General features: G+C 36.5%; 1 protein-coding gene across 3 annotated transcripts in view; it reads left to right on the forward strand.

Annotated features, from left to right (window-relative positions):
- Positions 1–27,510, forward strand: part of LRRC7 (leucine rich repeat containing 7) — a 395,243-nt gene that overhangs the window by 239,910 nt on the left and 127,823 nt on the right. For all 3 annotated transcript variants that reach the window (XM_058537060.1, XM_058537063.1, XM_058537067.1), the window contains exons 8-9: positions 18,630–18,704; positions 24,248–24,392. In XM_058537060.1, the coding sequence (XP_058393043.1) occupies positions 18,630–18,704; positions 24,248–24,392 (220 nt within the window). The remainder of the gene's footprint in view (positions 1–18,629; positions 18,705–24,247; positions 24,393–27,510) is intronic.

The following is a 27,510-nucleotide window of genomic DNA, read 5'->3' on the forward strand; positions in this document are numbered from 1 at the left end:
GTTTACTAACAACAGCATTTTTTCCCTTTCATTTGTTTTTAGTTTTGTTTCTATTTTGTCATTTTAGTAGAACTTGGGGAGAGATGGGAGATAAACCCATTTTGACATCTGAATCAACTTGCTTTTTATTCATTCACCACATATTTACTCCATGTTTATGCAGGCACTCTGCAAGTACTGAGGCTACAAAGATGAATAAAACATAAATTTTACCTCACAGAAATTTAAGCCTAATAAGAGTAATGCAAATGATAGCACCACAACTAACAGTTAAAGGTAAATGGATGGATAGACAGATAGATAGATAAAATAGGAGAACTGAAGAGTGACTTTTGGGGGGAAATACATAGAAGTTCAAGGTAAGGAAAGACTTAAAATGTAAGTAGGGGAGAGAGAGTAGCTCATGAACGTTATGAAGGAATGAGACAGAAGAGTAGGCTTGGAGAGCTTGAAGTGGTTAGATGTGGCTGGGGTACAGATTCTTTTGTAGGATAAAGGGAGGTGAGATAGAAAAACTGAATTGAAGCAAGAGCATTAGAGTCTTTGGATTCCATGCTAAGAATTTGGTATTTATCTCCTGAATGACAAAGAGCTTGAGAAACTTAAAGCAAGAGAATAATATATTCAAGTCTACATTTTAAAATTTACCTCTGATACAAAGGATGAATTAATCACTCAATCAACGATTTTTTTATTGATAACCTGCTATGTGTCAGAAGTTGTGATAGGAGCTAGAACTTTAATAGGAACAGACTAAAAACAGTGATAAGTGAAAATTATTATAATAATTTAAGAAACAGATTATAGAGCCAGATCTAAGAAATGAAGACAGAAGAAATGAAGAAAAAAAGGATGGATTCAAGAAATAAAGAACTGACAGAAAGGGAGTGGGTGGATAACACGGAGAAAGAATCAGGTATGTTGCTTTTAGCTGTAATTGGGATGATTTGTTGGATAATATTGGTTTTAATAGAAATAAGAGGAACATACGAAGAGAAGGAAGTTGAGTAGGAGAAGACGGAAGTTCTGAGCAGATTGCCTTTGAATTACCTTTGGAACACGTGGGTGGAAATGTCTAAAAGATAGCTAGAAACATACATCTGGACGTTAGTAAATGTGTCTGAGCTAGAGATAGAGATTTGAGAATCACTGGCGTGGTTGACCTTGGGGAAATGGGTAAAAATGGAGGAAAATGTATAGAATCAGAAGAGAAGGAAATTGTGGAAAACAATGCAACAAATATGTAAAAGTTTTACAAACTTTAAGATATTACATAATATAACTAATTATTATTGCTTTTGCTATTGTTGTTTTTGTTGTTGGAACAATGGAACCAAACTACTAGATCTTATTAGAATTTAAGTTTCACAAAACCAGGGAATTTGTTCCCTTGTTTACCACTGTATCCCAGAACCTAGAACATCTTCACATATGTGGTAGGTTTTCAGTAAAAGTTTATACCTTGTCTGGATGTATTTAGTGAATGTCTTAGACGTATGTATTTGTCATAGGGGTGGAATAGGGATCATGATTTTTTCTGATGAAACCTCTCACCACCCTCTTCAAGAGCCACACAATCCATGAAGAATTTGAGAGCCAATTTTTAACTCTAAAAAAACAAAACAAAAGTTTCTTCCTTAAATTTGTAGCCAAAATAAAACTACAATAATCAGTTGTTACTTTTTAAATGTTCAAACAGTTGATTTTACAAGGTAGTTAACTATTTTTTTTCCACTCCAGGAGCACATTTTTATATTACATTAATAAGAGAGAAATACAAATTTAAGAAAATATAGTTAATGTGGAGAAAATGAAAAAGAAACCTGCATCTCCAGCAAAGTTCCCAGTGGGCTAGAATTGCACTATGCATTTTTAGACACCTCCAACATACTCACAGCATGACCGCCATGATTGTCACCAGTGACAATCTTCTCATATGCTTAACGTAGTGCCAACAAAGCAGAGAAAACCCCAGTGGTGCATGGTCCTCCTGGATGCTATGGAAGCCTTCCTTTTGAGACAATCTCTCTTAATCAGTCAACAGAAATGTTTGAACTCCTGCTGTGTGTCAGGAATTGCGCTACATTCTGAGAGACTTTTATAAAGAAGTATGAAACATGCCCTTGCCTCCAAGAAAAGTATAAGCTTGTTGGGGAGAGAAGGTATAAAAAGTAGTGTATATTGAGTATAAATGAGTTGTCCAAGGAATAACTGCTACTCTGAGGTCTGGTACTCAAGGTCTTCTAACATCTGGTCCAGTTTACCTTTCTAAAGTGTTTCACTAAATCCACAACTATAAGAAAAAAGAAAGTGATCCTTCTCACACCCTTCACTAAGCCACATTGAACTGCTTGCTATTCTCACTACATGCAGCTTGCTTTCCTGTTTCTGTGTCCTTGCTTGTATTAATTCTTCCTTCTGGAATATTCTTGGTTTCTCTTATCTTCCTCTCTATATTATAGTTTGTAAATCTTACTCTTCCTCAAGGTCCAGCTCAAATCCAGCACCTCCTCAAAAATTCCTAGATACTAGCTAGAAATAATCTTCCCCTCCTTTAAATCCCTTTCCAAAGAGATCTCCACTGCACCCATTACTGTCTTTCTTATGTGGTAATTGTCCCTACCCATGTAGGTGCATGATCACAGCACACAACGTTCCCTTCTTCCTCCCATACCACTTGGTGAATATTGTCCATAAAGGGGTTTAATCCCTTGGAACCAAATGAGGCTAACTTGTGTTTTCAGTGCATCCAGTACCATTGACTCTTTCCATCCCCTATGGTCCCTGAAACCATCTCACAAGCCTGTTCTATTTTTTTAATGTAATAATCACATAATATTTGATTCGTATTGTGATTAACCACCTGTCCCAACTAGGATGTGAGCTCCTTGAGGGCAGAGAATCTGTGCATTCATCTTATGAATCACTTATGAAGCACTATGTCCGAGTAGTGTTTATTAAAGAAACATCCTCAAATTACCATCAACACTTGTTAGAAATTTAGATTTCTGGGTCACACTCTCAGAAATTCTGATTCATTGGGTTTCACGTGGAGCCCAGGAGCCTACATTTTATCAAACTCCCTAGATGATTCCTATCCATGGTAAATTTGAAAACGGTCAGCAGTTAATAAATATTTGTTGAATGAATGCTGACCTTTTTCTCTCTCTTAAACTATAGCGTCATTAAAGAGAAGACATGCGACTACCTAATCTTTGTGTTTCCCCTAAGTGTATGTATATGGCCCAGCTATTTGAACAGAGTAGATTCTCAAACACTATGGAATTAATATATGTTAGTGGAATAACTGATGACTGGTGTAATCTAAAAAAGCCTTCCCTAAGGCACAGGATTTGCTGGGCCTTGAAGAATGAATTGGATTTGGATAGGTGGGGAGGGGAGAGAGCATTCTGGCCAGGAGATTGACATGATCATAGGAATGGATGGAGATGAGGAAACACAAACAAGCTGAGGGTTGATGATTAGATTAGTTTAACAACAGCAAAGGTTCTTGGGGCAGAGGAATGAGAGATGAGGCTGCCTCCCCACTGTATAAAATAAACCTCTGTTAGCAGATCTCTCATTTTCGTTTTAATTTAATAAAAGCAAAAATAAGTGGGTTTGATGTGATTAATGACCAACAAGGGAGCTACAGTGCTGACTTGGCGAGCATCCACCTCCATGGCACGTGTTGAAGTACAAGATTTAGTACAGAATTAACCTGCCCAAGCATCTGTTCACAGCTCCATATGAAAAAGAAAAAAATAGACCAAAGCATATGTTACAAGTCGAAGTCTGGGCAACTTGTTTTTTCATATTATGTTGGTAGGAATTCCCATTTTTAGCAAAATCTCTTATTGACTTGCTAATGTGAATTTGAATATTAAATAACCATAATAATAATAAAGCAAAACTTTTAAAAAAGTGTTTTGTTCACACATGAAGAAAAGATTAATTTGTTACAAAAAGGATAATAAAATTTGCAGCTAAAATTTATTCCTTTGGTCTTATGACACAGACAGCATCAGCCTATACATCTATAATTAATCCACTTGTACATTAGTTCATTCACCAATCTGGCAATAGTTATTGATTATCTACTGCTTGCAAAGCACTGTCCACAAAATGTTTAATGGTAAAGCACCATGTGCATGATGCAAATTGGAAGATTCATTTTTACATGGAAGAGAGGTTGACATGGAATAATTAGTATCAAAAAGTTATTATTCACTCACTCATTCACTCAACGGCTCTTGGATGAATGAATGTAGCTCTATGACTTTGTCTTATTCTCTGTTACATCCCCACACTAAGCACAGTGCTTGATATATGTTAAGTGGTCAATAAATATCTGTTAAATGAATACATTTCTTGATCACTCGGTCAGGCTCTCAGGATACTAAAGTAAAGTGAAAACAGAGACAGTCCCTGCCCTTGTGGAGGTTATGGTCTAGTGAGGGAAACGAATATTAATCAAGTACACTCAGAAATGTAAAATTCCAGCCATAACAAGTGTTGAGGAGCCTCTAAGGGAGTTTGGCATACAGATTTTCCTGAAACAGTGATCTTGAATTTAAATCTAAAGGATGAGTGGAAATTAACCAGGCAAAGAGAAGAAAGATCACTTTAGGCAGAAGAGGAGGCAGGAAGGAGCATGACGAGGGCACAGTGATTCCCTCTCAATCTGTATTGCACCCCAAAATAAGGGTGCAAAGCTTGATATGCAAGGTGAAAGAATGTAAAAACAACTCTTAGGAGTTCCAGAATTATAAATATCAAGCAAAGTATACAGATAAGGAAATTTCTCGTTTAAAGTTGATACAATACAAATTGGTTTGAGTTATAAGCTCAAAACTCATTGCTCATTTGTAATGTAAAAGAAAAATTTGTCTGATAAAACATACCAAATTTTTTCCTGTGACAAGCAAAACAATTGAGCATGTAATTTCAAATTACATAACCTTGATCCTTGTAGATTGCACCAATAAATATTGTAATTTTCCTAAATTACATAGCAGCAATTAGCCCTCAAATGGGGGTTAATAAAGGAATCAATGCAGTACCAAAAGAATAATTTGTGTGTACTGATGTGGAACTGTATTGACAGATTAATAAACCCTGGAGAACAGCTCATTCAACTGTTGTATAAAATTATTTAAAAAATATATAATTTATTGGCATAGTTCTCATGGTAGAATTTGTGCATAGAAAAATAAAGCTGAGACTTTTAAAGAGCTTTAAAGCAAATGTGGAAACAATGAAATGTTAAAATCTGACCAAACAAATAATAGACTTTATTCTCTCACTAGTTATTATAAAGCGTTTGGTCAGGTAGACTAATATTATTTTCCTCAGTTCATTCCATTTGCTCTTTGGCCTTGTGTGCTACCATAGTCGTTACCATGGTATTGAGCTCTGGATCACATCCCTCTCCATTCACCTGTATCTAGATTTTGGCTGAGATCATATTGTAATGCTCAAGTTTTCTCCCCCTGCATGCATCTGCACCTATAGCCCACGGCACAGTGCTAGACGGGAGGGTGATGCGTGATGAGTTCTCGTTAAATTTTCAGAAGTGGCCAGTTAGAATATTTACAAATAAATATTATGTTTTAATACTAATAATGAGGAGTATTATAAGTTATTAGGTTTAGTTTATTATTATTAATATTATTATTATTCAGATAATCAGTTTTAGAGTAACTAGGTCTAGGGGTGGATGTTATACAGAATGTTATAAATTTTCCTTACCAATGTATATTGTTTATGTGGGCTATGGTAAAACAAATATAATAAATATCCAGCAATACTTAAAGCATTTGTGTTCTGATCTGATCCTTAATTGAGAATAAATGCATAACTGAAGAGTAAATATTAGAATATATTGTAAAAGTAGAAGATATATTAAGGAGTAATAAATAAAACAGCAATCTACTATTGTTAATAATACATATTATAATATACATATAATATATTGAGGGATAAAATAAAAATATGCAAAATTAGTAACTCAAATTCCACTTAATTCATGGAACTCTAATAATGTTTAAAAATATTTATGTCCCTCAAAATGTAGTTTAAAAGCCCATGACGTGTATCACACAGATTTTATTAGTGTACTTAACATTACTAGGCAGTGAAGTAAAGTAGGAGAGGTGTAAGAGTTTCCACTGCTCTGATAGGGAAAGTAAAGCACAGGGAGGTTGAAGGCTTCTCTTGATAACTCTAGTCTTTTTCTTTTCTCGTTTGACAAATGTTTATTAAGCATCCACTAGCCTAGGTGGTAGGGATGCAATGGTAATGACTCAGAGGTAGCATTTGCTAACTGATACAAATGGAAGACAGGATAACTTTGGAACCAAATACCCATGAGTCTTGTCTTGACTCAAGTCTTGCCTGCCTCTAATGAGCTACTCTTGCTACCGAACACATAACAAAATGGTCTTCACATGGAAAGATTTACAATTTTTCATATAGTCCTCATTTCTACAGAACAAATGTAAGACACTGACATAAGGCATAATGATCTGCCTTATCATTTACCGATTTTCAAGCAGAAAAGATAATGCCTGCACCTTTGATAGTTTAGTTTCTTATTTGATGCAACTCTTACTATATATGGGCTGCTGATGTAATTTCTCTGTTATTTTCTGTTCAGATTATTGGGCATTACACAGTTTAATAAAGAACAAATTATCTTATGTACCATATATTGATTACTGATTTTCAAAGAATTTGAATTCTGAATTTCATTGAAATCACTCTGAAGAGCAGTAGGCTTTTATGATTCAGAAGGTACTTTGATTTTGCATTACATCTTTATGACCTTCAAGGGTCATTGCTGGTATTTTTTGCAACAGGCACACACTGCTAAGTGTTGGGGATTCAGAGATGCAAACCCTGCTTCAGAAGCTCACAATAGCGAGTGTGGAATTAGCAGTTAAAGGAGATTTCAAGTTATTGGTTTGCCAGAGAAACTAACTTTTACTGTATTAAATAAGTAAAACCCAACAACACTATCATCAAGTAGTAACACAAAAGGATTTTTCCCAGTATATGTAGAAAATAAAACTAATGCTATACATAATCTTATGTATACCTTAGCAATTTCATTAAAATCATTTCTTACTGCTATTATAAATTAATCCACGTTAGGGGGTTGACTAACAGTGGTAAATAAAAAATAGTGACTCAGATTTGTTTTTCATTCAGTGAAATATCTAAATTGGAAGAGATATTTATCTGATCAAGAAGAAATAAAAGTTTTAGATACTTTCAGAGATTAGCTTGTAGGAGTGTGAAATTATAGAATATGATGTATCTAAAAGTATGTGCATGCATTTTCAACATTTCAAGCATTAATAAGAGATAGAGAAAATAGGTATAATATACAAATTATATAGCTTACTAAAATTATAATTTGCACTAATGAGCACTCATATATCACCTAAAGATTCTAGAATAAAATGTTGCATTGGTAACTGCAAATTTCCTATCTTGAAAATACTTAAACCATAAAATTTCTTTTAATCAATTGGACTATAATGTAAGTTTTTTGCTTCGACATTTAAAATTGTCTTTTCTTTCCTGATTTGCTATTTATTCTTTATTGTCTGACTTTAGCAGCTAAGTACTAAGTTTGATTTACATAGTTGTATTTTAAGGACCCCAGCTCCAAACTGGAGGTCATGATGACTTTCACAAGGGCAGTTTTCAGTGACACATCAGATTTGCTTGAAGAGTGAATGGGAGATAAGGAAGCAAAGGCAAATAGTGGCCAAACTTTTTCTAAAATGTCTCTGTGAAGAAGAGCAAACAAATGAGAAAGTAGCTGGAAAAGGCTGTAGAGACAATAAAAATAGTATTTAAAAAAAAGAGAGAGAGAGAAACTAAAGCTGCTGGAGATGAATTGGTAGAGACAGAGATTGAAGCATGTGGAAAAAGCGATAACTCCAGGCCTGGAGTCCTTCTAAAGACAAGGAGAGATGGAAGAGATGTGATCAAGAGCTCAGATGGACAGGAGGGGGACGTGAATTTGGGAGGGCCAGGCGTGGTTAGTGAAGAACCACAGAAGGGACCACAAAACATATAAACATATCGCACTAAATCCATTCTAAGTGTATCTCCAACTCACCTTCAACTAAGCCAGATCCCAAATATGCCACGTTATACCCAAGGAAGTATGATGGAGGAAAGTCTATGTAGCAAATGACAGCAATGTTAACCAATTGTCTTTAAAATATATTCCTTTGCAAATCGTTCTCACTATGCATGTGGGAGGCTTGAAGCTTAAGCTTCATTACCTTTAGAGTAAATCCACCTCTGCTTGTTTGTTTGTTTCAGAGAACAATAGGGTAAGTTATAAGCTGTGGAAAGAGGAGGATACTTTTGACAAGATTGAAGAACGATGAAACAGTCTGAGAGAGTTGAAAGGCAACTTCTTGGGGAAAAGTAATAGGTTGCCTGGCTGTATTCAGTCCCCACTTCAGAAGTTTATCATGAATTCAAAGAGACACCAGTCAGCTAAATTGTGATTTTTCTCTAACAAAACTTGGTGCAGTAGCAGAAAAGACAGAAAGATGGATTCAACCTAAGTTAAGTTCAACTAGGTGAATGTGACAGGAGGAAAGAAGGCAAATTTGCCAACTGATGTTTGTGAGAAAGTCGTTATAATGATAGACTGTTAATCATGAACCTCAGCTGAGTAAGGAAAGAGAGGTAGATGAATGAAGGTAAATTTAGCACATCAGTGATATGGCCTATCATAACTGCTGCAGAGGCATTCTAGGGTACCGGAATAAGTGACCTGGGAGTATGGGAGATGATGGTCAGCCAGTGGTGTATTTGTAGTTGAGATTTCAGAGGTGATACAGATACTTGTGACAACAAAGTTTAAGTGAGGTCTTGGGAGTGAGTTACTGAGATGGAGTAGAGGAAAAGATTGATTATGAATGTGGATCATTTATTTTGTTCAATTCAGATGGAATTTTTGAAGCACTAGCATGCACAAGTTACTGTGGAAGGAACTGGGGACACAGAGGTGAACAAGATTCAATCCCCTGCTTCAAGGAACGCACAAAATAATGTGCAAAGTGCTACAGTAGGAATACAACACAGAAGGAAGGGCATCCAGCCCAGTCAGGGATCAGGTGACCAGGCTGAGAGAACATTTGCAAAGGCCAGACTGCAAGATAAAGCATGACGCCATGGCTGAGAACAGCAAAGAGTCGGGTTTTCCTTGAGGCTTGAGTTTGAATGAGGGTGTAGTGGAAGAAGAGGCTGAGAAGTAAGCCAGAGTCAGACGAGAGTCGTTTTGTATGATATGGTAAAGGCTTCTGGGCCTTGTATTCTTTGCATAATGAGAAAATTTTGTTGTAAGCAAGAGTGGACATGATGAAATTGCTTACTGGATGCAGTGTAGGTAGAGAGTGGAGGAAGGAAGTGGCTGCAGTTTTTTGGAGAAAGAAGGCAAGACCAGTTTAAATTATGAGACAAGAGTGTATGTGTTAACAGTTTTCACTCTTAAATTTGGTTTCAAACAAGATTATCAAAGCTTGTGATCTAGGTGGAGGGTAGTACATTAAAGTGGAAATCAAGAAACCAGAATTGCTTCTTTTCCGATTGTTCACATTTTGTAGGACCCAGCCTAGGAAACATGAAACACCATAATGTAAGCTCCAAAAAGGTTTGTTTGTTTTGTTCACTACTCTTTCTCTAGTGCCGGGTCCATAACAGACTCTAAATCAATACTAATTGAATAAAATTCTTGAATGACTTACAGTCTGTCTTAAGCATCTGATCTCCTCTCTAACACTAGCACTTTCATTCTAAGGCCACTTGCCCAAGTAGCACCTGGACTGATGTCTAAGTAGCACCCGGATCTGAACTCAGTCTAGCTCCTGAAACCTGCTCTAACCACTCTGCTTGCTGCCTGTCCAATAATAGTAGCCCCCTCATTGGATAGTTGTGTAGATTCTATAATCTATAGTACATAATAATCTATGTAAAAGTACTTTGAAAAGCGCCTTACTGTAGTAAGCACCCAACAGAAGTTAGCTTTTGTTATTGTTACTGTTTTATTCTTATTATTTACATCTTCTTAGAGAGCGATGTGTTCATTTGCTAGAAGAGTCACTATCTCTTAAAGAAATTGGGTGATTTCATTTTAGACAGATCTAATTGAGAAGAAGTCACTCCTTGAGTGATGTTTGCTTACATTTACCTTCCTACAGTTTTCCTCATTGATTCTAGTCCTGAATGGGGCATGAAGATAGAACAAATCCTATTTATCTTCCTTACAACAACGCTCAGATAGTCAAAGACAGATGTCTTTGACACCTACGTCTTTTGTTCTGCAGCCCAAACAGTTGGAATCAATTTAGCCCTGTCTCCTATGGTGTGGTTTCCAAATACTCTGAATAAGCTCTGGTTTGTTGAAGACACCTTTACCTTTGGGCATCTAGAGGGGAACAGAATACTGTAGTCCATATGGGGGCTCATGGATCATGTAGAACAGGACATTGACAGGAGATCTGGGGACAGCCCTGTCACAGTCTGAATTCTATTTGCAGAGACCTCTACAGTGCCTTCTTTGCACAAGATGGGTAGTATTTCTTGACTGAATGAATGTGCTTATAAACAAATGAATTAATGAGTACTGAGCTTACTCTTGACATCAATCTCAAATTTTTTTCACATGCACTTCTGCTTCTGATTTATATCCGTATGATTGGTTTGGGGGCCATACGGCAGGACTTAACATTTGTCCACATTACACTTCATGTTGTTAGAGTTCTCCAGTCTTCCAACAGTTTCAGGTCATTTCATGTATTGTCTCTCCCTCTCAACATCATGTCATCTGTAGATTTTTTCCTGTGAGCCATCGATATACTCATCTGAGTCTTTAAATGGAATATATTACATTCATGTTCGTATTAAAATACTCATAAAAGCTTATGGCTGAAAGTGTTTCAATTAATTACAAATTAATCACATTTTTTTCAGCAGTACATTTTATTATTCATTGTCGTTAAGAATACCTATTCATTTATTCATTCAATCATTTCCAGAATATAAATATATTTTTCTTAAATATTACCTAATTGGAGTAATTAAATTTAAAACAAAGCTTTAAAATTTTGTGAACATTTCAGTGTGATCGACATCTCAAATAAAATTGAGAAACATAAAACTAAGGTAAACTAGAAATAGGCTCAGACCCTGTGGAGCTAACCTTTTCATCGCCCAAGATATTAACTGGAGAAGTTAAAGAGTCTCAAGGTATGTAGGACAGAACAATTGAGAGGATGAACAAGTAGGCATGTCAACAAGAGCGGAACAAGTTTAGTTATCCAGTTTTGTGTATCAGACAGAGTTTTAATCATGTCCTGTGAAATTCATGAATAAAGGATTTCCCAGTTGTAAGAGCTTAAGGGCTAGTAATAAGCCGAGTGTATTGTTAAATAAAAGATTTAAAGAAAAATGGGAGAAACTTTCTTAAAAGGTAGTCCTGCTTCCTTGGCAAATTGCAAACTCTAAATGTTATTAAACAAAGATGGTAAAAGCAAAAAGAAATAAAAAATAATAACTGGAATATCTCAATGAAATATAATTATTTCACTTGGGTTGAGAATAAAATTTTCTAAATTTGCATTGACTATTTTGCATTTATTGATTTGAGAAAACACCTTCACATTTATTTATTTACATTTTGAAACAGGTTCCATCCTGCCGCCTTCCAGTTCTACATAGTTCTGGGAACAACAAGTTTTTGTTATTACAATATCTGCCAGATAATCTCATCAATTTTAAGATACTTAAAATTTAAAGTTCTCTTTTTAAAGTTTAAAATTTTTAAGTTCCCTAGTTTAATTGTGATAAAATTAGATAAATTTGATAAAATTAGATGTTATGATTTTTATACTTAACATTTCTTTTAACCTCATTACCAGAAAAAATTTAATTGGTATTTAAATAAATATAATCAAACTCTGTTATCTAAATTAGTGGAATGAAAATAACACATATAGTCAAATCAGTAGAACAGACTAGAGTTGCATTTACATGACAGGAGTTATTGGAATTTGCTGCAGTCATGCAAAATATATGTTGTATTTATGTTAATATTGATGTAACCATTTTCTTAGCTCATTTCAACTAATCAAAGTAAGAGCACTTCAGAAAGGATTCTAGGGGCCGGCCCAGTGGCACAGCCGTTAAGTGTGCACGCTCCACTGCAGCGGCCCGGGGTTCGCAGTTTTGGAACCCCAGGCACACACTTATGCACCGCTTGTTAAGCCGTGCATCCGATATAAAGTGGCGGCGTCCGATATAAAGTAGAGGAAGATGGGCACGGATGTTAGCCCAGGGCCAGTCTTCCTCAGCAAAAAAAGGGGAGGATTGGCATTGGATCTTAGCTCGGAGCTAGTCCTCCTCACAAAAAAAAATAAATAAAAATAAAAATTTTTAAAAAAAGGATTCTAAAGTGGTTTGGATAAGTAAATTTAAAGAAAAGACACTAAAATACTCTCTGATTTTTTGTGATTATTAAATGTAATACTACATACTATAGGAATTGGAAAATATAGAAAAAAGGCAAAAGAGGAAAAATTTAAATCACTCATAATCCCACCAAGATTTTAAAAATTAATATTTTGATATAGTTTCTTCTGATAGTTTTTCTAACTTTTTAAAAAGTGAAAACAAATATAAAAATATATTTTATAAAAGTGTAAAAATTTTAAAATAATATATCAAACACCTACTAACGAAAATGAACAAATGTTTATTTTTCGTTTTTGAGTTAGACCTTTTTTAAAAGAAATCAAACACTTTAGACCGAGTAGAAGTCTTCTACATTGTCCTTCCTAGTTCTATTCCAATTCCAGAACATTTACAACTTTGAATTTGGCGTGCATCTATTCCGTATATTCCTATTTTTATTGTATGTACGTGCATTTATGAATATATAGCATTGTTTTTTAAATTTATGTAAGTTAATTTGTGCTATACGCATTTTCTATATTTGCTTTTTCATTCAATATTGTTTGCAAAATCTATCCACCTTCATACATAAAAATATAGATAATTTATTTTTATTGTCATATACTATACCAACATATGGTTTTATCATAATTTGGTTATCTGTATCAGTATGCTGTTGTTTATTTGGATGATGACCAACTTGTTGATATTATTAGTCATTCTGTAATGAAATTTTTCTGCAGTAAAATTTTTCTATATTTCAGATCATTTCAGTAGGATAGTTGCCTAAAAGTAGATATGAATGTTTTCGAGACATGAGATACATATTTGAAAATGTTTTCCTAAAAGGCTACACTAATTTATAATCCCCAAAACAGCCTATGTGAGCACTCATCTCACAGAACCTTCATCAGCATTGAATACGCCAAGCCATTCTTGGGTTAATTCACTCATTTTTAATGGAAACAATCAACTTTGGGATAAAATTAAGTAGCATGAAAAAAAGCAATTTATGTATTAGGTTGGGTGTGAGGCATTTAGTTTAATTCTAAGTTCCACTTTAAAACTGTCTATTGATCATGCAATGCCACTGCATCATCTTCTTGTGGTTTTTGTTTCAGAAGGTTACGTATTGGTCTGCTAAATATATTCTGTCTCTGCTGTTATTAGGAAGTTGCTAAAATTTCTTCTGTGGTACATTTGATTATGACATCCAGTAATAAAAATATTACCTTTTTTTATAAATCCAGCATATGCTTTACTCTCTTTATTGGGCATTTGTGGTCACCAGCATTCTTCATTATTTGAGAATTTCAATTTTAAGCTGTAACATGATGTCATCTTTGGACCCAGAAGGCCTGAGTAACAATCCCCGCTACAGTTATGCAACCCTCATCAAATCATTCTCATTTTCCCCGGGAAATTATTATCAGATTGTTCATCCATAAAGTAGGACTATTATTACCTAGTTATGTTATTAAATAAATTAAATGAGATATTTTGAAATAAAGTAGAAATATAGGCTAGCATTACTTATCCCTTTCCAAGTAGTCATGGTACCTAGGGTCCCCAGGAGAACCAGTGTTAGAGAGATTTTAGAGGCAGAATTGGTCAGCTTTATCCACCACTTTGCCTGACACTTTGCCTGACACAGCCAAGGGAGCAAGTTATGCAGCACGTCAGAGGCTACCCAGATCCTTAGAGACTATGCAAGACCATATGTTCCCACAGCATCCTGTCCTGCCAGCACACCAAGACTTCCTAGTACCCAGGGTTACTGTTTGAATTTTGTCATTGCCAGGAACCAGTTCGGAAATCTTAAACTCCTACCTTCTGCTCTCTCATTCTGATTTTTTATCCTTCTAGTTCTCTCAATTCCTCACTCCTACTACACTGCTCTCTGACCTCACAGAAATCTGAAGTCTCTTGTTTCTTCTGTTTTTTTCTAGACTGTCAGTCCCCTTACTGGCCCCCAAAAAGTTAAAATAATTATCTTTGACAGAGCTCTTTTGATGCCCTTAGCTTCCTTTGATTCCCCTAGAACTATTCCAGTCTGTACCATTCTCCTCATGTGTTCTATGTATACAACATTCTCGCTCCCTCCTGCTCAACAGATTATCTCGCTCCCTACTTCATGAAGAAAATTTGAGACCTTCAGACATGCTCTCTCTCAGCTTCTAGCCCTGCCCCACCATGCCCACCTGTAACCACACCATCCTCACTATCTTCTCTTGAGTGTCAGTGAAGAAAGTGTCTCACTTCTGTTCAAGGCCAGCCCCTCCTCTTGTGCTATCAATCCCATGTCTTTGTCACTTCTTGGAATTTACTCCATTAATTTTACGCCATTTTATCTGTCTTTAATCTGTCCCTCCTTGCTAGTATCTTCCTATCAGCTTTCTTTTCCCTTGACTCCCTCAGTTTCTTCCTAGCCCCTCAACTTCTCTCCTCTCCTCTCACTCAAACTTTACAAAGAATATTCTATCTGTATTATCCCCATTTATTTGCCTCTTATTTATCTTCAACTCACTATCATATAGTTATCACATGAAATGGCTGTCACTAAGGTTACCAGTTTCCTACTATTTCCAAAATTGAGTGGCCATCTTCAGTCTCTTATTTCACTGGAAACCTCTCCTGTGTATGATACCCTTGTTCACTTCCTTATTCTTAACACAATTCTATTTGTTGGACTCTAGTAACTGCTTACTCTCCCGGACTCCATTCCTTCTTGCCTTCTTCTGTAGGTTCCTCTTCCTGTTTGCAGCTCTCAAGTGTTAATGTTCCCCAGAGTTTCTTTCTCTGTCAACTGCACTTCTGATTCCCTTTACATTCCCTGTCCATCGGGAGCTCATCCACATGGGTTTCTACTTCCACAGAATACCTAAGTCATATCCTCAGCTCGGACTTAATCCCTAAGCTTCAGATTTTAATAACCAACTGATTCCTGGACATCTCCACCTGTGTCTCACAGGAACCTAATGCTGTACATGATCAAAAACTGAATTCGGTCTCTCCCATATATCTGCTTCTACCTCAATAGTCTGCATCTCCATTGATGGCACCACCATGTGCTGGGAAACTGGAAGATATACATGACCCACTCTCTCACCCCCATATCTAGTCACCAGTCCTACTGTTTTCATCTTCTAAATGTTTCCTGAGTCCAATTTCTTCTCTTTATTCCTCATTATCTTTTTCATTACTAACCCTAATAATTTTCCTTTGTCTTTCTTTTCCTTTTTCCACCAACATAGAGTGATGTATATAAAATACCAACCTGTCGAAATCATTTCCTATTAAAAATCTTTTAGTGTTGGTCCTTCACCCATGCAATAAAGTCCCATCTCCCTAACAAAACAAGAAGCCCTCATAGACTGCATTCTCTTTTATTAGCCTCATTTTTGACTACTGACTCTTTCAAACTTAACCCACCAGTAAAGCAAATTGCCTGTTGTTCCCATTCGTAGATCACACTATTTCTCACTACTCTGCTCTGGCTCGAGTGTGCTTCCTCTCCTCTCCTCTCTGCTGACCAACTCCTTCTCCCCTCAGCTCCTTGATTCCTTCTCTGGCTTCCCTCTTACTAAAGCATAGAGTTCCCCCTCCTTTATATTCCCTTAGTATCATGTATTTGCTCTTTGTGTGCTTGCTCCAGAAATAGACCGTGAGTGTCCTGGGGGCATACCATGCATTATGACTCTAGTGCAGTGCCTGGAAATTAGAAGATACTTAATAAGTCCTTACTGAATGAAGGGGTAACTAAATTATAAAAGTGCTGTGTATTCATTCTTGTCATTCTTTTTTAATCGGTGTCACTGTGTAGCAGGGATAGTAGTGTTCACCAAATATTCTATGAACTCCTCCTACATTTCTCAGCCTTCCTTGAACTTAGGTCAAGGCCATGGAAATAATTTTTGACAACGAGCTACAAAGAGCTATAAGCAGAAGTGATATGTGTTGTATCACTTCCAGCCTGAGATCTTTAAGAGCAGCAGCTGGTTTTCCACACTCTGCTTTCTCTGCTTTGGCTCTTCTGAAAGTCCTGAGATGGTGGTAACACAAGATCGTGGGTCAGAAACCCACACTGGACTTGTGGTGGGAGTGGGAAGTTATCCTGTTGTGTTAAGCCACTGAGATTTCAGGATTAATTTGTTACCACAGCATAATTGAATCTATCCTGAATAATACTCCTTGTTCCTAGCTTATACATTAATCTCTGACTTATCACATGCATATGAGGTTGTGTTCAACTTACCCAGTATGCAACTCTATCTCTTCTCCTAAAGTCTGCATGATGCATAGGCTTAGGGAAAACTGCACCATGTGACTCATGTTTTCCAACTGGCCTGCCTGTTGCTAGCCAGCCCTCTGCCTCAAAGCCTCTGCACATCAGAGTGTGCTTCCTACACTTGCTTTAGGTTTTCTGTCCTTGCCCAGGTTAATATACAGACGGAGTAGTTCACTGCCTTTTCCCTATGATCTAAGTGACAGTGGGAATCTTTTCCTACACAGAAAAATCCCCCACACTTACTCACACGTGCCTCTGACTCCACAGCAGAATGCCATGCTCTAAGTTTAGATTTTAATCCTTGTTATAAATGAAAGTTCTCCCAGGAATAATACCATGGTTCCATTGCAGTCACAGGCTAAAGGTATCAGAGACTATCTCCGAAGTAGTGCTGGAAGTCTCTGAAGCCCTCCTAATGTGTCAAAGATGTGTGTAACTCCCATGGTCCACAATTACCAATACTCTAATGGTAACATCGCTACAATTCCATTCTTTTACACTAGTATTCTATAAAATTCACTGACTTTCCTAATTAGGTCCCAAATTTTATTGAACTATGGTTTCTCTTGTCTCAGTGACAGTTCTTTCAGTTGGAAGAGACAAAAAATTTGGCTTCAGGTGTGGCTTAATTCCAGGCTAATATGATATCATCAGGATCCATCTTTTAACTCATAGAGTCTCTCCACTTTTCTTCATGCCTGAAGCTGCTAGGGCTATACCCTTCCAGTCTTGAACACAGCAGAGAAGAGCAAGAGTCTTTTACCCAGAAGTCCTAGTCAAAGATCCATTGCTCCTTATCTGCTCTGAATGGATCATGTTCCCATCCTTGACCTAATCCCTGTGGCCAGCTGAATACAATGCACTAATAAGCTTAGGCCATACTCACTCCCCTGGAGTGGTGAAAAGGAATCAACTTCAAGGGAAGCAAGTGGCCTTAGAGTGGGAGAGGGGGTAATTTCTGGAGAGAAATCAAGAAAGGTCATCACATATCAAGAAATGGTGCTGGCAGCAAGAGCAAGCTCTATCCTCTCTGTATAGTCTGCTACCCAGGAGGCAGAATTCAGAGAAGAGCCTAGTTAGGGAATTAAAGTGTTTCATTGTTCACTATGTGTTACACCCAGATCATATCTTCTCTCCGTTCTCTGACTTCTCCACATTATTCTTTTCTCACATACGCTGCCTTGTGTTTTAGTTATTTGTATGCATCTGTCTCCCCAGTTAGATGATCAGCTACTTCAAGGCAGGAACTAGATTTGAATAGCTGTGGATCCTGCATGGTGCCTTTCGCATAGTAGGCATCTCCACTACTCAACAAATAATTATTTGTTGAGTAAATGAAAGGATAAGAAGTGAGTGAGTCTTATTTGTGCTATTATCACATCATGGTAAGGTAATGCCTGTGTGTACATGGGTGTTTGTGCATAAGGTGCTAATACACACACATAATAAGAACCTACTATGTGTTAAGTGCCATGGCAAACAATGGGCATGTGAGATATAGCGATGAAAAAACAAACATTGCTCTGCCTTTCAAAAGCTTTTACTCTAGTGAAGAAGAAAGACACTGAAGTAGAGCGTAATAAATGCTACAAAGGATGATAGTAGGATGTTAAGGGACAGTATTAGATTTTAATTTTTATTATTGTTGTTCTCATTGTTTCCACATCAGTTCTAGGTTAGTCACCTCAAGGACTACCAGTTTTGCTGGAGGTCTGTTAAACTTGGAGTTTGTTAGAGGATTAACACTAAATTCCCAAATAAATGTTCAAGATCCAAGAAATTACATCTTATCTTTGTGGTGATAAAATACTAACTTGGTTTTCTTCTCTTCTCTCCTTTCTCCCTGCCTCTCTCCCAGCCTGAAGTTCTGGATCAAATACAAAATTTAAGGGAGTTGTGGATGGATAATAATGCATTGCAAGTGCTACCTGGGGTATGTAAGTTTTTATTATGCCATGTTGTTTAATATCTGTTATATATTAATTGTAATTGATAATAGTTAATCTTAAATCTCAATTTTGCATTTCAAAGTAAAACAACATTTGTTAGGAGTCTCTGATTACCAAGTATTTTTCACTAATTTTTTTTTTGAGTATTTCATTTACCTTTTGTGTTATAAGTATATAAAATGTTTGAAAGATTTTTCTTGGTCTCTTAGAGTATATTTTTCATCTCTTTCCACATTTACCTTTTTAAAAGCTGAAAAGTTCATATTATTAAATTTAAAAAAAGAAATGCTGTACATCATACCAAGTCCTAGTTTTGCAAAATCAACCTTATTCTTATAGGTAACTAGATAATGTTTTCTGCTCATATTGTTAGATTTGTTCCACAAAATAAAAGTCTCTCTCTCAGTTCAGGTGATTTCCAATAGAACCCATGTGAATTTTTGAAAATTGCAAGGATCCTAAAGTGTTAAAAACAGAAAGTTAAACTAGAGTCAAAATTTTTCCTCAACTGACAGACAATCCAGTAATATTTCCTGAGTACTGGATTTACCGGTCAACTCATCAAGTGTGACTATTTCTGCTTTTTCCATCCAGTGAAAGAATGATTTGCCATAAAACACTGCCTTGCCACTAGTAACATATGCACTCAGATAAACATGTGTGCACACACGCACACAGCAAGCACAAGGCTCCTGGTTGTGATGGCTAATTCCAAACTCCTTGCATTGGGCTAAGTAGCCAGGGCAGCTGGATTTGTAGTAATTCTTCAGCCACAGAGATTTAGACATGTGTTCCCAAAGCCAATTTTATTCGTCTTTTGAATAGATGTTAAAAATTTCTTGAAATGATTGCAGAGGTAACAAGAACAAGAAGCTTATTCTCCTCTGAACAGGTATGAGACACATAAAGGAGAAAATCTGGCAAAAGATTAGGGAAAAAAATACTTTCTTCTCTTACCAAAAGAATACATTTCTACTATCATCACAGACACAAAACAGAAAAGCATACGTATCTTCAATTTATTGATTTATTTAAAAACTGTTTACAAATACACCTCTATGAACCAGAAACGATGCTAATGTCAAGGTTACAAGGATAACATATTCAATGACCTTGAATATATTTGTTTGAGGAGCTCACACGTAACAGAAGAGACAGATCTGGATTCCACCACACATAGTAGAGCCTGATTTGTGCCATATTCAAGGTGTGTACAAATACTGGGTCAACACAGGTGAGATGCTCATCAATTCCCCGGGCAGAGATTGAGGAATCGGAATGCGTGTCTAGTTGGGAAAGTTCATATTTGCTTCTTCAATATATTTATTTATTCAGAAACACTTACCTAGCATTTATTGTGGGCTAGGCACTATCTAGATGTTTTACAAATACTGACTTATTGATTCCTCATAACGACCCTATGAAGTAGGGTTTATTCCTATCCCCATGTTATACATGAGGAGACTGAAGCGAAAGAGTAAGTGGCTCGAGGTCCTGCAGCCAGTACAGGGCGGAGCCGTCATTCAAACCAGCTGCAGAGGCTTTTGTGCACTGTGATGCCCCAACATGCTGTCACTGCAGAATCCGTAGAAGGTATAAATGGGGGTTAGGTTCACCTTACTTTTCACCATTGTTACATTCTCAAAACCCAACCTTGAAATTAACTCAGACTTCAAATTTCTTAGTAAGCTTATCATTTAAATGGAAAGGTGGTGATGAAATCTTCTGTAGAGCAGATAACGCTGCCTAATTTGTCTGTTTCAAAAGTAGACTTTTGTTATATACTGCCAGCTTTAAGTGGATTTCTTACTTTAGTTATATACTTGCATTTCACACTTAGCTATACTCCTGGTAGGAATACCCCACACACCCCCCTGCCATAAACAGGCATGGCTGGCTGAACGTCGGTGCTGGAAAATAGCTGTTATACAATTACCTGGAAACACATGACTTTGGAAGGCTAATCCTGACTGCAGTCTTCAGCCCATGTTCATCAGTTTCACAGAGTGATTAATCCTCAATATTTAGTATCATAAGACACAGGAAAAAAAAAGTTCATTTTATTATTATTCATGTATCATAAAACATTAAGTTAATATACTTTTTAAATACATTTAGAAGCCTGGACTATCATTTTTTCACTGTTTTTCACAATCAGAGAAGCAAATAGATAATGATCAAAAATTAGTCTTCTAAGTAGCTCTGTCTTGTGACCATCACTTTAAGATCTGTCAACCAAAACATGACTAAACAATGTATTGAATCCATATTTATTTTTAAACAAATGCCAATATCTTCTTTTCCTTGTGATGGCTTCTGCCCTTTTCATTTGCTGTCCGCTGCTCACCTATAGACCCCTCTGTATCCAGAGGGATGTTGGAGCAACATTCAATATCCACAAAGACTCGGAGACATTGGCCTCAAAGGCCGTTGTCACTCCAGGCTACTAATGCCTTTAAGAAGTGTTGAAAGTGAGGTTTAGAAAGACTCAAAAATAAACACTGAAGTGTTATTTTGCTTCCAAAAAAGATATTTAGAACTTCACACCAAAATATTGAGTTGCACTGGAGCTAGTAATAAAGGAAGCTTCAAAGAGGAAAGAAATTTTCTCATGATAAAGGAACAAATAAAGAAATACAGGCAAACACAGAAACACATATGTCATTCTTTTCTTGCTCACCAGAAGAGAAGAATGAGCTAAAGTAACATACTAGTTCCTTGGAGCAGAAAGCTGTAAGTGACATATTTCTAGGCATGGGGAGAAATTCAGCCCTCTGGCCTAACTTGCCCAAAGTACTCAGTTCCTAGCCTAGCATCTATCCACCTACTCCAAGACTGTGCTCACACTTTCTCCCCACATGGGGAGCTGAGGGAGCAGGGCTAGAGCTATGTGCTGGGTTAATTAGGGAGTTAGAGGTCAGGAACTGCCAGTGTCATTAATAGACTCTGTAGTCTGTAATCCGGTAAAAGTGAGTTTGAATTTTAACTCCACCCCTTATTAATGGGGTAACCCTGGAATGTCACTTGTCACAGATGCTGTCATGCCTCATCTTCCTGGAATAAAGAACTTACTCTATTCCCCAGCTTCTGGGAATGCTGCTGGCAGCTCTCCACCCTCTTCAGGAATCTCCTCAGCTGAAGAGAACCTCCTCACCCAGGGTCACACCCCTATTCTGAGACCTCCTGCAAATGACCAATCAATGCAGGGATGTAAAGGCCCTTCACCTCTACTCAGGACAGCTGCAGGGCAATCTCAACTGCAGTGCTCCTTGAAGGGTCAGCTGAGGACTTCCTCAAGACTTCATCACAGCCCAACTTCTTCTGCCCAGTCCTTCTTCTTTCCCCGTTTCTTTCCATTGGTGTTGATCCTAAGAACACTCTCTCATAAACTTCTCTTTGTTTCTGCTTCCCAGGGCACCCAACGTGTGACATTACTTAACCTCTAAGCTTGAATGTGTGTTTAAACGCAGATTCTCATTCAGTAGGTCTGGAATGGGTCTGAGATTCTACATTTCTGACAAGCTCCAGATGGGCCAATGCTGCTGGTCTGCAGAAAACATTTTGAATAGAAAGATTATAAAGTATTAAATCAAATAATGTATATAAAGTACTTAGCACAGTGCCAGTGTGTGCTTGTGTATATAATAAATTTATTTATTTATTATTGGTTTGTTTACTTATACTCTGTCGAATAAATAAAGACAATATAATAGTGTATGCAAGTAGACCAGACAAACAGATGAACCACTGAACATGGATATGTGTGGGACATTCATTTGCAAAACATGCCCTAAAGAAAAGGAAAATGAAGACTTTTATCTTGCTCTAACTCCTGTAGTCCATGCCCCAGCTAAGCGATTACTATTTGAATACTCCTTGCCCAAGGTATGACTTGACTCTTCCGCTGTCCTCAGCAGTCAGTTAATCCAATCATTCCTCTTCTAAATTTTTCTTGAGCCCATCCCCTCTTCATTCTCACTTCTGCAGCCTTAATACAGGTCCCTCTCATCTCCTCAGCGAACCTGCTTCCAGATCCTTCTAACGGGTCTCTCTGACTCCGGTTATGAGTCTTTCCCCTTGCAGTTCCCTGAAATTATTATTTCAAAGCACAAATCTGATCATGTCATTCTTCATCTTAAAAGCTTTGAATAGCCTTTCTTGCCTATAAGGTAGAGTTCACATCTCCTCACATAATATATAAGGCCTTTTGGTTTCTCAAAATCCTAACTTCATCACTCTGTTCAGTTGCTTTAAATTTTCTACTGTTCCTCAAACATGCCGTGCTTTTTCACACTTCTCTGTGAATGTATGTACTGGTGTCTCTTCCGGATACAGGTTCTCCTTTTCTTGACAAGCGGTGTCTTCCAGCCAATTTGCAGCCCTGTGTTTCTATGGCATTCTCTACATGCTTTTTTTATGTACACATCACAGGATATTATAGTTGTTTACTTACAGTTTCCTCACTAGTGTGAGCTCCCTAAGGATAAAGACTCTGTCCATATCATGACAAGTCTCCCCCCATACTTAGCTGACTTATTCCTGATAGTTCTCTAATATTTAACATAAATCCTGGTCCATAGTAGATCCTCAAAAAGAACAGTTGAGTGAAAGAATATTGAAACTGCCTAGTAGAATAAAGTCCAAATCACAATTTAAAACCCTTCTTATGCATTTGAAATTGTAAGAATCAACATGTCAACATTCATGGTTCATTTAATTAATTCAGTGAGAACTTTGAGATTTTTGTGTTTTAATTGCTGTATTGAGATATAATTCACATACCATAAAATTCACCCATTGAAAGTATACAATTCAGTGGTTTTTAGAATACTCACATAATTAAACAGCCATCACCACAGTCTAATTGTACAACATTTTTATTATCCCTAAATGAAACCCTGAAGCCAATAGCAGTCACTCCCATGTCCCCACTCCCCCAGCCTCTAGCAACCCTAATCTACTTTCTTTCTCTATAGGTTTGCCTGTTCTGGACATTTCATGTAAATGGAATCACACGATATGTTGTCTTTTGTGACTGGCATCTTTCACTGCATATGTTTTCAAAGTTTATCTATTTTTTAGCATGTATCAGTACTTTATTTCTTTTTATTGACAAATAATTATCCAACATATGGGTATACCACATATTGTTTATCCATTCATCAATTGATGGACATTTGGGTTATTTCCACTTTTTGGATGTTGTGAATAATGCTGCTTTGAATGTTTGTGTTTTTGTGTGGACACGTGTTTCATTTTTGAGTATAGATCTAGGGATTGCTGGGTCACGTGGCAACTCTATGTTTAACATTTCGAGGAACTGCCAAACAGTTTTTTAAAGTGGCTGCACAGTTTTACATTCCTACTAGCAATGTGTGAGGGTTATAATTTCCCTACATCTTCTCCAACACTTGTTATTGTTGTACATTGCTTTTAAAATTAATTTTGCAGTGTTGTGGTTTTTACAACTTTAAAATGTTTTGTGAAAGTTTCTCAACTAACCCTGAGTTTATGCAATGTCATCAAGAATATAGGGAAGTTAAAGATGTTGATATACCTGGATATGTCAAAAAACAGAATAGAAACAGTTGACATGGACATTTCTGGATGTGAAGCCCTGGAGGACCTCTTACTGTCATCCAATATGTTGCAACAGTTGCCTGACTCTATAGGTGAGAATATAATATTTTGTCATGAATCTTTATATCAAATATACCATTTCCTTTGTTGGCAGTATAGTTTGTCTGTAGACGTGGGGAATATATGGTCAGCCTGATGTTCATAAATTAGCAAGTTCATTATTCAAGAAGATAGAATAGTATGTTATAAATATCTTAAAATGAAATGGTAATTCTAGTGGTCAAATTCAAGAAGGATCTCCTATTAAAATTATCTTAATTAATATATTTTAAAATTTTTTCAGAACTACTAAGTTGTAAAATGTTACTGCAAGGAGTATATATCTTAGATTTAGAGTAATTTGATAACCATGTATGTCTCCTTTTATCACTATAGAATTACAGTAGCTTCGATCCACATTGTTGCTATTTTCTACTTTGAATATTATTGTAACATTGCTATAATCTAGGAATAACCTAAAGATGTATCATAAACAGAAAATATCTTCATAGTTCTACTATTTTTTAAAAAGGCATTGTCTTTAACATGCTGCTAAGATTCAGGAGGGCAGATAATTTGTCTATTAGTATGTTTTAAGCACTCAATCTATTTTTGTTATAAATTTTTATATGAGTAAAATACTGAAAGAATCTTTCTAATTTTAATAATTATTACACCTTTTTGTATAGATATCTTGCTATTATTATTTATGAGAGGACTGAACTAGGAGGGTAATCATCAAAGTACTTAACTTTGTGATATAGTTTTTAACTCTCTTTGAATTAGATGTGTCATATGTTCTGGAACTTATCATTAATGCTTCTGAAAATTAAGTCACAACCTAAGTGGCCTGATTGAAGGGAAACTCGAAGACATGATAGTTTCCTAAATTTTTCCTCAATATTTTATTGTTTCCATTTTCACCATTCTTTCAGGCTAATAGAGAATACTAGTTTTAACAAAATAGGCTAGCTTTTCTTTCTTTCTAGATTTGATGACTTTTTGATTTCTATAATGGCGTATTTTATAACAGTATTTCCTCAACTTGCTCCATCATAAGACTTGTCTGAGAGATTTATTAAACATTTCTAGGCTCTTTCTCTGAAAATTCTGATTCAGTGAGTTTGTGATAAACCCTCTGACCTGTATTTTTCTTAAACATCCTAGATGAAGCTTATGGTCAGATAAGTTTAGGAAATACTGTTTTATATTGTAGAAGGTAAGGAATTATAATGGTTAAAAGGAGCATCCTTTGGTCAGAAATGGTCATCTGGTCAAGATAACCATCTGGTCAAGATATACACCTTACACTCCTACTCAGTCACCACTCCATACCTCTTCAAAGACATAGTGAGAATAGAAAAATAACTTGTATTTGAAGAACATATTTTTGTTCATTACTACCTCCTCAGTACCAAGAGCTATGCCTGGGTTGTGGTAAGCGCTCCTTAGATATTTAGTAAATAAAATAATTTATCCATGCTTAAGAAGAATGAACATCTGCCTGAAGCTGAGATAGAATGGAAATATAGCAGTGACCTCAGGCCTGATGGGCTCTAGACCACTAATAGCAGTGGCAGCCATAAGTTAAGTTCCTGCAGTGAAAAAAATAATAGCACCTGAAGCATAACAGGGGAATCCACACTTAGAGGGCATTGAGGCAGGGACCCCTTTTCTGTGAAGAGAGACTGAAAAAACCTACAACTAATATGTGGAGCTAGAGTGGAAGGAGAGAACAGACACAGATTCAATGGTGAAAACCACGGCAAGTCACAAGATGGTTTGGACTGGATCTGCCATATCCATGTGGCATGAGACTACCATGTTGCTAATATAAGACCTGGTTCTGAACTCCAGAAACTCGGGGGTCAGGTGGAGGTAACCATAAATCTACCAGACAGGGAGGGGTGAGCATAGGTAATGAGAAAACATTCACCTCACAAATGAGCATGCAAACAAATTTTTAGTGGAAAACTCGTGTCGTTATGGCAACCCAAAACTCAAACAAATAGGAAAATTTACCCCAAGGGAAACCAAAGTTATCAAGCAATATAAAAGATGATTTTAAGTATGTATAGATCCTCAAATAGATAGAAGGAAGAATAACAGTCATTAAAATAATAACTTATGGAACAAAAACCTGAGCTATGACTAAAAACGAGTGCTTATAAAAAAGAACCAGTTAGAAATCCTGGAAATGAAAATGTCACATAGTGAAATAAAAGACATATAGTTATTTGTTTAAAATATCTTCCTTTAAGAAAGCAGACCAGGAAATTGGCCTTTTGGTCTGGGGAGGGCAGCATGTAAAGGTGATAGAAAACATCAGATTAGATATTTGGCTGACATAAAACAGTCTGTGACAGGCAGGTGGCATTATATATTTAACACCTTCATTTAGAATCTGAATGGTTCTCAAATTAAGAAAGTAACTTTGTTATAGTTTACTTCTCCAACTATCTTTGAACTCTACTGACCTTTCAAGGAAAATTGTATTTATACGTCTGCAGAGTCGCCAGAGTCCATGATTATACGTGTAGAATGGCTGACTTTCCTCTGAGAATTCCCTTCTTGGTCAAGAGAAATATCTGGGAGAGAGTTCTATTCTAAGGCCTGAAAATAATTCGTTGATTCTGATTGGATGGGAAATTGCGTCTCGTCTTCTTTCTTTGAGCATGGATTATCTATTGGACTACCAACATTTAAAAGAGTAAAGGTTAAGAACTTTCATAGTATTAACAAAGGGAAATAACAACTAAAATAAAATCTTTACTTTCTTCACACTATTTTAGTTCTGCAGCTGTGGGGGATTTGAATGGAGTGATAGACTCAACCACAAGCCCTGTAGGCTGAGTCCCTCTACTTGTGCTGGTTCCAGGGAAAACGAAGGGGGCTCTTTTCCTCTTCTACATAGAGCTTTAATAATCAGCTTTTTTGGAGAGCAGAGAAACTCAATAAAGGAGAATATAATTTTTTTACTTTCTAAGATAATTTATCTTATTCACTTAGTGGTTAAGGACATAGGTTTTGTAGTCAAGTTACCTGAGTTCAGATCCTGGCTTTTCTACCTTACTAGCTGTGTAACCTTAGCCAAACTATTTAATCTCTCTGTGCTCAGTTTCATCGTCCATTAGGAGGGATAGTAATAGTGCCTGCATCATGAGATTCTTT

Source organism: Diceros bicornis, chromosome 4 (assembly GCF_020826845.1).
Source record: "Diceros bicornis minor isolate mBicDic1 chromosome 4, mDicBic1.mat.cur, whole genome shotgun sequence".
Lineage (NCBI taxonomy): Eukaryota > Metazoa > Chordata > Mammalia > Perissodactyla > Rhinocerotidae > Diceros > Diceros bicornis.